Below are 16,352 nucleotides of genomic sequence, written 5' to 3'. Positions count from 1 at the left end.
TGTGTGTGTGTGTGTGTGTGTGTGTGTGTGTGTGTGTGTGTGTGTGTGATTTTTGTGGTTTTTAAAGTTACATTGTTCAAAGCCTGTGGCTTAAAGGTTAAGCACACCAGGGGCTGGAGCAATGCCAAAGTAGTTAAAGAGTGTATGACAGAGGACCTGACTTCCATCCCAGGCACCAGCATTGGGTAAAGCATAGTGTAACTCGAACCAACCCCAGTGTAACCTCCCTCAGCTGGCTGACTCAGACCTTGCCTTGCCACAAGAAGCCAGCCCACCTAGGGAGAGGCTTCCAGACAAAAACAAAGCCCTTTTTGTTCAGCCACCTCTCTGCCTCTCTCCAAGTTCTTGCTAACAGCTACCTCTGCCTGCAAGACCTAGTAGCATCAAGATGCTAATTTGGCCACGGGATCCTGGCAGACTGGAGAAGGGGTTTTGCCTGCCTGCTTGATTCTCAGATTGATAATACTCTTTGAACTTTGAGCAGAAACCATGGCTCGGTCCCATTTTTTATTCCTCTCGCCGTCCGATTCCTCTATTTTCCTAGGCTCCTTCCCCCTCTTCCAGAGACCTGGTTCGTGTGTAGCTGCCGGCAGCTGCAACACCCCAGGGCTGCATTCATGTCACATAAGGTCGCACCAATACCCACAATTAAAAGTTTTTTTTTTAGCCGGGCGGTGGTGGCGCACCCCTTTAATCCCAGCACTTGGGAGGCAGAGGCAGGCGGATTTCTGAGTTCGAGGCCAGCCTGGTCTACAGAGTGAGTTCCAGGACAGCCAGGGCTACCCTGTCTGGGGAAAAAAAATTAAAAAAAAAAAAAGTTTTTTTTAAAAAAAAAATTTCAGGGTTGAAGAGATGGCGTTGTTCCTTTAGAGGACCCCACTTTGGTTCCATGCTGGGAGGTTCAGAACTGCCCCAGGAGATCTGATGCCCTCTTCTGGTCTCTACCAGCACCTTTACTCAAGTGTACACGCCCACATACATCTACAAATACTTACACATAGTTAAAAATAAACCTCTGGAACTGTGCAGTGGTGGTGCCTGGTCGACACGGTGAGTTTAAGGACAGCTAAGGCTGCACTGTGAAACCCTCTCTCAAAAATCAAACACACAGATCAATCTTTGGGGGCCTGAGAGATGGCTCAGTGGTTTGAGAGTACTGCTGCTCTTTCGAGAAGTTCACTTCCCAGTACCCACCTAGCAGCTCACAACCATCTGTAACTCTACGTCCAGGGAACCCAACACCCTCTTCTGGTCTGTGGATGCACCAGCTGTGAACGTGGTGCACAGAAAATACAAGTAAAACTCACATTAAAAAAAATTTAAGGCCAGAAGGTGGTGGCACGCCTTTAATCCCAGCATTTAGGAGGCAGAGGCAGGTGGATTTCTGAGTTCAAGGCCAGCCTGGTCTACAGAATGAGTTTCAGGACAGCCAGAGCTACACAGAGAACCCCTGTCTCAAAAAAAAATTTTTTTTAAACATATTTGCTTATTTTATGTATTTGTACACTGTAGCTGTCTTCAGACACACCAAAAGAGGGCATCACAGATGGTCGTGAGCCACCATGTGGTTGCTCGGAATTGAACTCATGACCTCTGGAAGAGCAGTCAGTGCTCTTAACTGCTGAACCATCTTTCCAGCAACCCATACCTAAAAATTAAAAAAAAAAAAAAAAAAAAAAAAAAAAAAAAAAAAAAAAAACTTTTTAAAAATATTGTTAAGGGGCTGGAGAGATGGCTTGGCGGTTAAGAGCACTGACTGCTCTTCCAAAGGTCCTGAGTTCAAATCCCAGCAACCACATGGTGGCTCACAACCATCTGTAATGAGATCTGACGCCCTCTTCTGGTGTGTCTGAAGACAGCTGCAGTGTACTTTCATATAATAAATAAATAAATATTTAAAAAATAAAAATAAAAATAAAAAAAAATAAAAAAATAAAAATATTGTTAAGTTACATAATAAATTGAGGCCAGAGTGAAATGCATGACACTCTGTCTCAAAAATATTATTATTATTATTATTATTATTATTATTATTATTATTATTATTATTATTAATTTTTAGTGTTTCCAGACAGGGTTTCTCTGTGTAGTCCTGGCTGTCCTGGAACTCTCTCTGTAGACAAGGCTGGCCTTGATCGAACTCAGAAATCCAGCTGCCTCTGCCTCCCAAGTGCTGGGATTAAAGGCGTGGGCCACCACTTGTCTTAGCGTTTCTAAGGCCCAAAGCAATGAATGGGTCCAGATAAGCTTTCCTCCTTTTGACGTTCTCTCAGGTATTTGGCCACAGCAAATACCTGAGAGCCAAAAAGAAGAGACACAGATGAGATACAAGCACATGAAAGACGCTCGCCATCCTTCACCATGACATAAAGTGAAGTTAAAACGACGAGGGGACATCATTGTGCATCTGATGGAGACACGAGGACCCCTCCGGCTTGCTGGCCAGCCTGCCTAGTCCAATTAGCAAGCTCCAGGATCGATGAGAGCCTGCCTCAAAAATGGAGGTAGAACGGAGACAACTCAGCAGCTAAGAGCTTGTTCTCTGACTATTGCAGATGGCTGGAGTTTAGTCTTCTCCAGAACCCACAGCAGGCCGCTCACAGCCACCTGCCACAGCAGCTCCGGGTGTTGCTAAGCCTCTGGCCTCCCAGAGCATCTGCCCTCAACCTGCAGACACCCACACAGACATAGTAATACAGTTCAGGTTAAATAAATATGAATGTTTACTGTAAGTCACTGCCTGACACTTTTCTAGATGAGGAAACAGGGTTAGTGTCGGCATCTTGCCTGAGCAGAGCTGGGAAGATGGGCCTGGATCTAAGCTGAGGACTTCCTAGCTCCAAAGTCCATGAACTCACTTAAAATAGTTCTGGCTTGCTAACTCTGGTGCAATGCAAATGACTTACATATGTAAATATCGTGTTTACTTCCACCTTCAATAAAGGTTTTGCTGTCTGCTAACATAATAGTAATTTTAAAAGTTTTTGCTTTCCAATGGGATGCTGGGAACTAGACATGGAACAGGACCCCTTTACGGGCAAAAGATTCCATTCTTAGATTCCTAAAAACAAGCAGCTTGATTTTTTTGAAACAGGTACTCAAAATGTGGCTTGCATTGGCCTGGAACTTGCAATGTAGAATAGACTGGCCTTGAACTCAAGAGTGCTGCCTACTTCTACCTCTGGAGTACAGCGATTAAAGATTTTTATCTAACACTATAAAACCTACTGGTAGGAAAGAAACGCTTACGTACCGATGCCAGTGTGGGAATGTTGGCTCCAGAAGAAAAAATTATCCAAAGCCAAGTTTCAGTAAAATAACTTTATTTCCTACCACAGTAAACATGTACATCCAATAGGGGTCCACTCTGCACATCCATGCACAAATGACTTCCATGTCTCCTCGGCTTTGAGAGCTAACGTTTAGTGAAAGCTGTCTTGGTTGAGGAGTGAGGTGCCTAGCTGGCTAACCTTCCACCATATTGGGCCAGTCACAGCAGACTCTACTTCATTAGGTGAGCTACAGAAATTTAGAGCTTTGAAAAGCTACTACACTTTTGCATCTAATGCTTCCAGGTGAACAGGATGCGGCCGTAGAGCTTGTATTCCAGAGGGATCTCATCAGTTTTTCTGGTGATGGAACCATTTATCCACTGTATCCAGGGGGAAAAAAGAAAAACAAATTAGAATCTCTGTTAAAAACCCAAATTATCAACATCTTACATAGAGAAAGCTGGTGATGTAACTCAGCGAGAGAATGCTTTCCTACCAAGGAATACTAGACTGCTCCCCACGGCGCTTCCTCTAGACTTCCAGAACACGCATGCCCAGTTACAGCTGCAGGGCTGGTACTCAGCACAGCGCTTACCCTGCAGCCTTCTCACTCCTTCCTCTCCCTTCCTGTGTGGAAATGGGGTTCCCTATAGTCTCAGCTGATCTGAAACTCTTACGGAGCTCAAGTTATCCCCAAACTCTTGGACAGCAGGGACTAAAGGCATGTACTGCCATGCCAGCTTGAATTTTTTTAAGTGGCAGAGCCCTTTTCTCACCAGAAGAGATTTAGAGATTCCCTTTTCTTTCTTTCTTTTTTTTTTCCCCAGACAGGGTCTTGCTATCTAACCCAGACAGAGTGATCCTCCAGCCTCAGGTTCCAGAGTGTTGGGACTGCAGGCATGCATTACTACACCTGTCACAGAAAGTTCTAAGATCTAAAGAGGGGTCGGGTTGGGGACATTTTTCTGAATGAAGCAGGCAGTGTTTGGATGAGAATGTAGAACACAGTCCATGCGGGGTCCCTCCCATAGTGTCCACATGGAATCTGAGGGGCCAGGGTGATAGAAAGTACCCTAAAAAAGAAGGAAAAAGGAAAAGTGGGGTGCAGTGTACATCATCCCTCACATATGCACTGCGGAACCTTAGCATAGCTGGCATAGCCTGCCAAGGGAACTAAAGACAGGCACAAAAGACAGACAGCATGACTGATCCTATGTGTGGAACTGTAGAGAGTGGTTGCCAAGGGGCTGAGGGCAGCCAGGGCGGCTAGATGGAAAGGGGAAAAGGTGTTGCCCAGTGGGCACACTGTGGATGTCAGGTCAGAGCAGTGGGCTTTATGGATTTACTTAATGGAATGGTGACTGTAGTAATAATAACACACTGCCTATGAATTTCTCCTTCCTGCTGCTGGGAATGAACATAGGTCCTTCAAATGTTATACACACACTCTATATCAATCCACCCTCCTGTTCCCATTATATATTTCAAAGTGGCTACAACTGTAGATTTTAAAGGTTTAAATGTTTGCCCACAAATAAGTATGTGAGGTGATAGATTTCCTAACTTGATTTAAGCTTTCCAAATTATAAATATGCATCAAAACAAACTTATACCTACAACTATAAATATCTGTCAAGTAAAAAAAAAATGTGTACATATAATTTGCATGCAGACACATCACTTTAATGTGACTGTTGTGTATTCAGGTCTTACCATCTGTTGGTAGTGAGCAGGCAGATTCACACGGTGGTGGCAACTAAAATGAAACATTAAAATATTAAAATGGAGTCCTACCAAAAGAGGGAAAGCTAAATACAAAGTGACAGAACTGGGAGACAATGTGAACAGGAGACTGTTCCTGTTTGGCTCTAAAAATAAAATAGGGCTGGGCGGTGGTGGTGCACGCCTTTAATCCCGGCACTTGGGAGGCAGAGGCAGGTGGATTTCTGAGTTCGAGGCCAGCCTGGTCTACAGAGTGAGTTCCAGGACAGCCAGGGCTACTCAGAGAAACCCTGTCTCGAAAAAAGAAAAACAAAAACAAAACAAAATAAAATAGGAAAAATGGAGGGTGTGATCTGCTAAGAGGTCAATATATACAATTTGTTCAAAACAATATTTCAATTTTTTTAAAAAAATCCTTTAATTTTATGCGCATGAATATTTTGCCAGCTTGTATATGTGAACCATGGCAGTAAAGTTGGAGTCAGATCCCCTGGAACTAGAGCTATGGACGGTTTTAAAGCACTGTAAGGATGCTGGGAACTGAATCCTGGTCCTGTGGAGGAAGTCTTCTTGACCAATTAGCCGTGTCTCTCATCCCTGTCTATGAGCCTCTTAGTGACACACCTGAAATAATGCTTTTGAAGTAAATGAAAGGCAGCATGCACATATCACCATTCCACTTTTCCTAGCCACCCCCTCCTTTTTTTTTTTTTTTTTTTTTTTTTTTTTTTTTTTTTTTTTTTTGCAAACAGGGTTTCAAGGTGTGGCCCAGGCTAGCAGAGAACTCTTAGCAATCCTTCTGACTCCGCCTCCAGAACCACCACACCCAGTTTTGTTTTCCCTGTTCATCTCACTGTCAGGACTCCTGAGAAACAAAGATGAAGCTAAATGCCCTGGCTCATCAAGACCTTTCCTTTTGTTGCCCTCATTGGTGAGGCCGTGGGAACTCAGAGGTAGTTTTCTTCTGTTTGCCAGTTTTGATGGCATAAACAAAATGTTTTTTTCTTATAAAAAAAAAAATCCCAGAAGACTTATTTTTATTATGTCTGTGTTTTGCTACATGTGTATCTGTACACCATGTGCATACTAGTGCGCAGCCTGGATCCCCTTGGAGCCAGAGTTATAGGGAAGACACTATTTGGGTGTTGGGAACAGAACCTGGGTCCTCTGCAGAAGCAGCAAGTGGTCTTAACCACTGAGCCATCCGACCAGCCCCATAAATGAAAATAATTTTTTAAATGATCTACTTCAGTCTTTTCTAAGTCTAAATGAGACAATTAAAAACAGCACAGGGGCCAAGTGTGATGGTGCATGCATACCACCAATGCCAGCACTTGGTACACAGAGGTAGGTGGGCAGAGCTGTCATTTCAAAGCCAGCTGCAACTACTCAAAAAACTGCAGAGATGGCTGGGCGGTGGTGGCGCACGCCTTTGATCCCAGCACTTGGGAGGCAGAGGCAGGTGGATTTCTGAGTTCGAGGCCAGCCTGGTCTACAGAGTGAGTTCTAGGACAGCCAGGACTACACAGAGAAACCCTGTCTTAAAAACAAAACAAAACAAAACAAAACAAAAAAAACAAAAGACAAAAAAACTGGAGAGATGGCACGGCGGTAAAGAGCACTTGGCTCTAAAATGAACTCTGAGGAATAATGCAGGATGTGATCTGCTAAGGTCAATATATTACAATTTCTTCAATATAATATTTCAATTAAAAAAAGGATTACTTAATTTTATATGTATGGGTATTTTGCCTGTTATCTGTGAACATTTCAGAGGTCCTCAGTTCAATTCTTAACAACCTCATGGTGGCTCATAACCATCTATAAGGGGATCTGATGGCCTCTTCTCACTGAGGGTTGTATATAAAGCAGAGCACTCCTGCATTAAATTAAAAAAAAAAGAAAGAAAGAACTTTCCCCTAACAGCAGGGAGCTGCTGGAGGTGATGGTGTACTTCTTGGGGAGAGTTCTGTACTACTGGTCATCCTTCAGAGACTCCTCAAGTGTGCTCACTCCCGTCTTAGCTCCATACAAGTCAACTAGCTTCCTAAGTGGTGTATTGTAGGAGATGGTTCAATGGTGATGGGCTCCTGGACTACTAAGTACACTGTGCAGTCAACACTCTGGGTTTACAAGCTATCTACTCTGCTGTCAGTCACCTCTGGGTTGACCAGTACCAACCAGTCTTCAGTTTTCTCTTCACGCATCTACCTGTCTATCTGTGTTCAGAGTTCTGACCTTCAGATGTCACTCAGTAATGTGCACATGAGAGGCACTCAAATGCTCATAGCAACAAGTACTTCTTCCCTTGGAGCACCCTATGGCAAAGCAAGCCTTACGTACAGCATCCACAATGGCTTTGGCCGCATCAGGATCACACTTGAAAGGGCTCTCCAACACTGTGGTGTTCATGCTGTTGAGTGAAATAAACATAGTCAGAACACAAGTGAACAATACAGCCTTCTCAGGATTTTAAAAAACTGAGTTGAGCTGGGTGGTGGTGGTGGTGTCCACCTTCAATCCCAGCATTGAGGGGGTGGCGGGAGGGGGTCAGTCAGACCTCAGAGTTACAGGAAAGCCTGGTCCTAGGACAGCCAGGGGAAATACAGAAACCCTGTCTTGAGGGGAAAACAAAAACAAAAGCAACTAACAAGCAAAAACTAAGTTGATGATGGTAGACCAGATGGCTTTTTTTGTTTTGTTTTGTTTTGATTTCATTTGTTTGTTTATTTTTGGGAGACAAGGTCTCACTATGTAGCCTAGAACTCACAGAGAATATATGAAGGTGCATACCATCATGCCTAGACCCAAAAGCATTTAAATTTGGTCTGACTGAGAGCATCCTCACCCATCCTAAGCATTCAGATAAACCCAGTCTCAAAATAACCAATAAATAAATAAATAAATAAATAAATAATAAAATAAAAAAATCTGACATCAAATCTTCTGTAGTACTCACTGAAACATCGGACAAGCACAAATTAAAATCTGTAACATCTTTCCTAATTCTGGAGAAAAAAGAAAAAATGAAGCTAACAAATAAAAAATCTGCTCTCATCAGTGTTAGTGAAATGTGTAAAATAAATACTCCTCATAGAAGGGAAAGTACTTAGGGGAAGATAGCTAAAAACTTCAAAGAATTCAGACACCTTGACAGAAGTTAGGACCCTACAAAGACATTCACCATTAAACCAACAAAGGGGGCGGGGCTGGAGAGATGGCTCAGAGATTAAGAGCCCTGAGTTCAATTCCCAGCATCCACATGGTGGCTCACAACCATCTGTAATGGGATCTGATGCCCTCTTCTAGTGTGTCTGAAGGCAACTACGGTGTACTTACATATAATAAACAAATCTCTAAAACAAAAACAAAAACAAACCAACAAACGGTTGGAAGCAATCAATGATTACCAATAGGAATGATGAAAAGTGGCTTATGGACAAAACTGACTGCGCAGGCCAAGGTAACTGTTACCTGGCTAGCCTGCCATTAAAGGAAACTTTCTCACATGGTTCTGCTGTTACTAGGAAACCTTCCAATGCTATGATTGATTACATATTCTGTACCCTGGGAAACCAGTCCCAACAGAAGTCAGTAGAACTGTTTTGTATAGTTCCCAAAATAAGCTTGGACCCAAACCAACCACCCAATAGCACTTCCTGCACCTATGTATAAGCTTTTATGGTACTGGCCTTTATAAGCTGCCGCTAGGAATGGACCCCAACATAAGAGAGACTCTTGTACCAATATGAGAAACTATTTGGAGTGAGGCTTCCATTTTGAGTAGTAGTCTAGTAAAGTTTAAGTTCCCAAGATTTCCCTGGGAACTGATATCCTACTAGGCAGAAAGAGGGTATGTGGGCACACTGACATCCTGGTTGGCAAGTTAAGACAGGAATGGTGGACAAGTCCCATCCTGGTAGACAAGGTAGGACATGAATGGTAGACAAGGCAAGTCCCCTGCCACAGGTGAAAACCCCAACCAGTGGGAGCAGGATCAGTGTACAACAAAGACATGTTCCTGGGATCTGATGAGATGGCTCAGTGGGTAAGAGCACTGACTGCTCTTCCAAAGGTCCTAAGTTCAAATCCCAGCAACCACATGGTGGCTCACAACCACCCGTAACGGGATCTGACGCCCTCTTCTGGTGTGTCTGAAGACAGCTACAGTGTACTTACATATATCAATAAATAAATCTTTAAAAATAAAAAAAAAAAAGACATGTTCCTAAGGAAATCCCCTATCCCTAAATCTTGATTGGTGAAATAATTTGGTATAGATGTTTGTGGATTTTGGGCTTAAAAATCCCGTAGGATCTTAACTCAGGGGTCATGATTCCGTTCCTGAATCTGGAACATGTTGACCTGTCCTGTCTGAAATCAGATTTCAGTGTTCCTGTAGTTTGTGAGGGGATTCCTGGACCAACAGGATTACTAGACAGATATGGAATGTTATACAATGTAACAGGCAAATGCTTATTTCCCAGCACTCAGGAGGCAGAAGCAAGACAGAGTGAGTTTGAGGCCAGTCTGGTCTACCCAGTCTGGTCTACCCAGTCTGGTCTACCCAGCTTGTTCCGGGACACCAAAGCTACACAGAGAAACCTGTCGCAAAAAGCAGGAAAAAAAAAAAAGGAAAAAACACTTATATTTTGTATTTACTGATCTGTGTGCAGATGGGATCTTGCATGCATCAGGACATTGGCCAACTAGTGCTAATTCTCAACCCTCTTAATTACTTGTTTTATGTACACTGCAGCTGTCTACAGATGCACCTGAAGAGGGCGTCAGATCCCTTTACAGATGGCTGTGAGCCACCATGTGGTTGCTGGGAATTGAACTCAGGACCTCTGAAAGAGCAGCCAGTGCTCTTAACCTCTGAGCCATCTCTCCAGCCCAAATTGGCCTCAAATTGGCTATAAACTAAGAACAACCTTGACCTTCAGATACTTCTCTGACTGCTGGAACTACAGGTTCGAGCTTCCATACGTGACTTATGCCACACTGGGGGTGGAATCTAGGGCTTTGTGCATTCCAGGCAAGCACTGCTCCGACTGAGCTACTCAGCCTCAGAACTGAATTTTAAATTTATGACTAGGACTGTATTTTCTAGCAACGAAACCTCTTCCTAGCTTTCCTACAGTGAGTTAATCTGTCTTTTCTCTTTTTTCTTTTTGGCTCTCTTAGAAAGATATATTTGAATGCTTAGTCATCAGGGAGTGGCAGTATTTGAGAAATATTAGGAGTGGCCTTGGAGGAAGTGTGTCACTGGGGTTGGGATTTGAGGCTTCAAAGCTTATACTGGGTCCAGTTCTCTCTTGGTCTGTGGGTCAGGATGTAGCTCTCAGCTCTTCTACCAATAACATGTGTGCTACCATGATGATAATGGACCTCTGAAACTATAAGCAAGCCCCCAGTTAAATATTTCCTTTTATCATTATAAAATGATAAAAGGATCAAGTTTTCTTGGTCATGGTGTCTCTTCAGAGCAGTAAAACAGGGACTTAGGACAAATAAGCTGTTTATAAATTATGACTGATTAAGGCCTTTATATCCTTTAAAGAAACATTTATCTAATGTGTACGTGTGTGTGTGTGTGTGTGTATGTGTGTACATGTACATGCACACGCATACCACAGTGTAGACAATTTATGGGAGTGTTATTCTTGGCAGCGAGCAAGAGCCTTTACCTAGGAAGCTCTTGAAGCCACATTTTGCTTTTGTTAGTGTCCCCAGTATTGAGACCCGAACCCTGGTATTTTCAAACTAAAGTACCAACGGTTATTCTGCAGTGACTCTGGTTAGGCTCATGGCCAGTATCTTTATCATGTTTGGCAAGTATTAATTGCTCAATTAACATAAATATGATTATGAGTGGGAGCAAGTTCAGTGAGCATGAGATCCTCGTATAGCAAAGACTGCTTTATTCCTGGCGGTCAGTACAATTAATAAGCGCTGTTCCCAAAGAGCTCGGGGACTCTTCAGATTGCTGGACCACAGGGAGATGGACAAAACCTGACTGGAATGCAGCCAATCCTGCTTTCTGGGAAATGAAGCCACAGCCACTGAGGTATGGTATATGCTGCATCCATCAACTCTAAGAACCATGGCGGACAGGACACTAGCCTCCCCACCCTTCAGACACATGGGGTCCACTGCTCTCCTCAGACAGCTTTTGTTTCTAAAGTCTGCATAAAGCAGTGCTGATAGTCCTACAGGCAAACTGAGGAGGGGCTGCTAGACTCCACTCCAGCCTGGCTCACATGTTACTTATTCACATCTGAGATAGCAATGCCCACACACTGGTAGCTAATGCGCCCTGACGCTAGAAGCTCACGAGTTTTGATCTCAGTGTCACCCAGATGAATGTAGTTTGTATTTGTTTAAAGAGAATTTTATAAATATATTATGGGCAGTTTTAAGCTGGTGATGAATAAACTTGAGTAGAAACTACTAGCATAATCAATTTTTATTTTATTTATTTGTTGAAAATATGTAGCCTTGGTTGACCTGGAACTCGCTATGTAGACCAACTACCTTAAACTCTCATAAACCTGCCTGCCTCTGCCTCTCTATTGTGTGGATTTAAGGTATGTACTACTGCTTTATTTATTTATTTATATTTATTATTGTGTGTGCGCGCGCGTGTGCAATCTATGCACATCTGGAAATGTACATGCTACGGCACACGTGCAGGTCTGAGGAAAACTGTGGTGTTCTCAGGGCTGGGGCTCTGGTTAGCAGGCTTGTGCAGCAAGCAATTTAACTGAATCATCTTACTAGCACTGACGCTTTTTTAGATTTTTTTTTTCTACATAAATCGGAGGGTATACAGAGGCAGGCAGGTATGGGACTAACAGTATACCTGAGAGTCTACTAGGCGGTTTGTACGCACTCCTCCCTCCCCCTGCTAATAATGTACTAGCAACCTAGCTATTTTATGTTTGAGCACTGTGTCCCCTCTGTGAAAATGACACCTAACTATTGCCTAACCTTCTCTGCTCCTAACAAAGCATCAAATAGAGACAGTCTGTATTCAAGTATATTTCCAATGTATCCAATATTAAGAATTCAAAGGCAATTTGTCTTGAACTGATTTTGGTTGCTGGGGGTGGGGGGATGTGAGGAGGACCTGTGTCCTCTAATAACCTTTTACGGAGAATCCCCCACTTAGCATCTTATGACTATGCATGATCAGTCATGCACAGGATTGCGGAAGGAGCATGCCCAGTAGGAGGAGATATGCCCCAGTCTATCAAGACAGTGTGATCCCTTTCTAACCTGCACCACAGCTCCTCTAAACAGACATTCTTTGCTATGTTTGCAAATCTGTCTGCGTCCTTGTTTTATGTAGACCTTTGAGTAAGAGGCCAGGATTCTGGAACCACCTCTTTCATTCTTACCACTGGGAACATTACAGTCAGCGAAATGTCGGCTGTAAGCCGGTCTGCTGTGTGATAAAGGCACAGAAAAAGAGAGTTAACACTTACCAACTGATTCCCTTCCCATCTGTCTTCTTAGTCACTAATGCTTTCCAATAATCGTGGGTGTTTTTAATAATGTCAACTGCAAACTCCTGTAATTTGAAGACAGGCATTAGGATCGTATATAAGGAGGTCTCTCTCCTTACCACTTACATAACCCAAAACTCTTAATACTGTTTTTTTTTTTTTTTTGAGTCAGGAAGGACATTTTATTAAAAAGGGGAAGATATATTTCTCTTATATAAGTAAAGACCAAGACTATCTTGCATCTTCAGAATTTTCTTTCACCGGTAATTTTGGGGGGTTGGTACTAGGGATGGAGCCCAGGGCCTGACACATTCCACAGAAGCATACCCCAGCCCCTTCTTTCACGAGTCTTCACATGGGAACAACATAGTAAAATGCTAAGTCTCAATACAAATGCTCTAAAGCTACAGTTTTAAAAGATATGATACCTTGTCTTTAAATTCTGCATTGAATGCAAACTCATTTTCTGGTTTCCCATCAGGAACCTTATACCTTCTAAACCAATCAATAGTAGCTTCTAAGTAGCCAGGCTTCAGCCGTTCAACATCAGAAATATCTAAGGAAAGAAAACCAACACATCACATGACCAGTAAGTATTTTGGCATTCGACAAAAATAGCACGTTTACATTGAGATATACAGGGAAAATTATAAAGAAGCCCAAGATAATATTGGAGCTAAGAAAAGAATACTTAAAACATTTAAAAAGAAAATCATACTGCATCTTTGAGTAGCTTTGACATTAATAACTGAAGAGTGATCAAGCCTGACTAACTGCTGTTAGATCCAGGAAGAGAAATGAGTGGGGCTGTGTAATCAAACCGGTTTAGCAGTTAGCGTCATTTCTATAAGAAGGGTATGAGATACTAAAAAAGGCAAGTTGAGGCCGTGTGTCAAAGGCTCGCACTCCAATTACACACCAAAAAACAAGAAAAGTAGACTCAACTTATGGGTAATACATTCTAAGTATAGTCAGGGTTACACAGAGAAACCCTGCCTCAAAAAAGCAAAATAAATAGATAAACAAACAAACAAACAAACAGGCCAGGAATGGTGGCACACATCTTTATTCCCAGCACATGAGTGGCAGAGGCAGGTGGATCTCTGTTGAGTTCAAAGCCAGCTTGGACTTCAGAGTTCCAGGACAGCCAGGGCTACACAAAGAAATCATGCCTCAAAAATAACAATAATAATTGGCTGGCTTATTTTGCTGCACTGGAATCAAACCTAGGGCCCTGTACAAGCTGGGCAAGAACTCTTCACCGAGCTAATTGCCTAGCCAGTGAGTTACATTTTGAATTCAAATGGACTACTGGCTACTACAGGCATTCTAAGTCACAAAATTCCTGCGCCACACAAGCAAGACAAGGACCAAGAAGTCAAGAAGGGCATGGTGGCGTGTAGCTGTAATTCTAGATTTCAAGGATGCTGAAGCAGTTGGATATAGAGTTCAAGGCTAGCCCAGGCTACAAAGCAATAAAAAAACCTTCAACGAAAGAGGGACTTAGGCTCCACCCTGGAGACTAGCACAGTGACGTAAAATTTCTTGGCAGTGTGTCTGCGTGAGATTTCTTATCTTCCTTGGCTTTGTATTTGTTCTTTATGTGGTCTCATGGGGGGTTATCTGTTCTGGATTACAGAATGGCTGTGTGCTTCTTTTGTGGATGCTCATTATTCACTGCTGCTTTTGTTTGCTTATTTGTTTGGTTTTTGGAGCAGTGTTTCCCTGTGTAGTCTTGGATGTCTTGGAACTCACAGAGACCTGTCTGCCTCTGCCTCCCCAGTGCTGGGAATAAAGGAGTGCCACCACCGACTGACACTCGTTGCTTTTTGAAAGCATTGTAACCCAGTGCTCCCTCTACCCAGCAACTGGGGGTAGAGACAATCAGACTTCTGTAAATTCAAGGCCAGCCTGGTCTACACAAGGAGTTCCAAGACAGCAAGGGCTACAGAGAAAGACCCTGTCTTAGGAACAACAGGGTTAGGAGACTTTCTGTTTCCGGGTTTCCCATCTCCTTACCGTTATAATTGGCTGCGTCTGGGTCATCCACATTAATGGCAATGACCTTCCAGTCGGTCTCGCCCTCGTCGATCATGGCCAGTATGCCCAGGACCTTCACCCTGATTATCTCACCTCTGGCACACACCTGAGGAACAGCCAGAGTCAGCACAAGCGGTATTACACAACGAAAGCAAAGCTGGGGGTTTCTATCTTGGGGACGGTGACAAGTAAGAAAGGTGTGTGTGTGTGTGTGTGTGTGTGTGTGTGTGTGTGTGTGTGTGTACACGTACTTAACAAACTTGAGTCAAGCTTTTTTTAAAAAACAAAACCAAAAACTTTTATTGTCAAGTAGGATGGCACACACTTTTAATCCTTGTACTCAGGAAGCAGAGAGGTATGTGGATTTCTGTGAGTTCAAGGCCAGATAGCAGGGACTAGGCAGTGAGACCCTGTCCCAGATAAACACACACACACACACACACACACACACACACACACACACACACAGTGTGATGGAGGTGGGGAGTTGTACACATGCCAACTACACACTGCATTCATACAGAGGGCACTGGACAACTGTTGAGTCAGTTCTTCCCCCACCCCTGGCCCCTTTTGATATTTTTGAAACAGGGTTTCTCTGTGTAGCCCTGGCTATCCTGGGACTCACTCTGTAGACCAGGCTGGCTTTGAATTCACAGAGATCTGCTGCCTCTGTCTCTCTTTCATGTATTGGGATCAAAAGCTTGTGCCATTACACTCTGCTTTGCATTCTTTAAAGAAATAAAGATTTAGTTTTTATGTGTATGTTTTGCCTGTGTGTACTATGTGTGCCTTGGGCCTACAGAGGCTAGAAGGAGTCAGATCCACTAGAGCTGAAGTTACAGACAGCTGTAAACTGCCAAGTGGGTTACGGGAACTGAACTCAGGTCCTCTGTAAGAGCCGCCAGTGTTCTTAACTGATGAGACACTTGTCTAGCTTTAGACCTTCATCTATGAGCCATACAAAAACAGTACCATAGTGCAGGGCATTTAACCTTTTCTACACTGTCTTTGACTGCACTAAATAAGGCTACTATCATTTGTTTTAGACACAACTGTACTATGCTCTATCATTTGTTGAAGCCACTGAATTAATTAGTCATGTCTTTACATTTTTCATGTGCGTGGAGGTAGCATTCTGAGGCTCGGAGGTTAATCCCCAGAACCACAACAAAACAAACAGAAATCCTGACTTAATAATCTAACAACATTAGTTTGGGTTGTTTATTAATTTGCTCAGTTTGAGATCTTCTGTTTTAGAACTGCAACGCACTCAATAGAAGAATCCCTACCAACACCTCTTGTATCAGAAGAATCTGGCTGGAGGCCTTCACAGATCGTCCCAAATCCTTCAGGAGGCCTGACTATTCGCCAGTGCTCACAGTGCATCCACACTGATTTTCAAAATAGAAACTTTAGTATGAGTCATTCATTTTAACGTCATAGGGAAAATTTAACGTCATTACCTTGCTTCCAATTTCACAAACGTCAATTGGGTCGTTGTCACCACAACAGCCAGTGTGCTTGTCACTGTGTCCAGGGTCTTCCCATGTCTAAAACAAAGCGAGGGTTAGAGCGCAGCACTCTAAGACACGCTGCTGACCAAGCGCAATACCCTACGAGGTCTGCTGGAAAAATATAAACCCGCTGTTTCTAAAACTTTGACAGGCTGGATGTGGTGGTGCACACCTTTGAACCCTGCACAGCTGAGGCAGAGCCAGGGGGATCTCTGATTTCAAGGCTAACCTGGTCTACAGAGTGAGTTCCAGGACAGCCAGGGCTACATAGGCTCTGTCAAGGAAGAAAA

At 43.2% G+C, this 16,352-nt stretch overlaps 1 protein-coding gene and 1 long non-coding RNA gene across 2 annotated transcripts in view; one reads left to right on the top strand and one right to left on the bottom strand.

The window, feature by feature from the left end:
- Nucleotides 1–3,306: 3,306 nt before the first annotated feature.
- Nucleotides 3,307–16,352, bottom strand: part of Ppa1 (inorganic pyrophosphatase 1) — a 28,003-nt gene continuing 14,957 nt past the window's right edge. Inside the window, exons 5-11 of the mRNA XM_031347802.1 lie at nt 16,012–16,098; nt 14,525–14,651; nt 12,934–13,061; nt 12,485–12,570; nt 7,338–7,407; nt 4,986–5,028; nt 3,307–3,652 (exon numbers count right to left, since the gene is read on the bottom strand). Coding sequence (XP_031203662.1) covers nt 3,621–3,652; nt 4,986–5,028; nt 7,338–7,407; nt 12,485–12,570; nt 12,934–13,061; nt 14,525–14,651; nt 16,012–16,098 — 573 coding nt within the window. The 3' untranslated portion in view covers nt 3,307–3,620. The remainder of the gene's footprint in view (nt 3,653–4,985; nt 5,029–7,337; nt 7,408–12,484; nt 12,571–12,933; nt 13,062–14,524; nt 14,652–16,011; nt 16,099–16,352) is intronic.
- LOC116074910 overlaps nt 10,879–16,352 on the top strand; it is a 14,085-nt gene continuing 8,611 nt past the window's right edge. Inside the window, exon 1 of the long non-coding RNA XR_004112340.1 lies at nt 10,879–11,064. This is a non-coding gene — a long non-coding RNA (uncharacterized LOC116074910). The remainder of the gene's footprint in view (nt 11,065–16,352) is intronic.

The sequence above is a fragment of the Mastomys coucha genome, unplaced genomic scaffold (assembly GCF_008632895.1).
Source record: "Mastomys coucha isolate ucsf_1 unplaced genomic scaffold, UCSF_Mcou_1 pScaffold3, whole genome shotgun sequence".
Taxonomy (NCBI): domain Eukaryota; kingdom Metazoa; phylum Chordata; class Mammalia; order Rodentia; family Muridae; genus Mastomys; species Mastomys coucha.
Note: the sequence above shows the minus strand (reverse complement) of the source record. Positions and strands in the feature narration are given on the sequence as shown.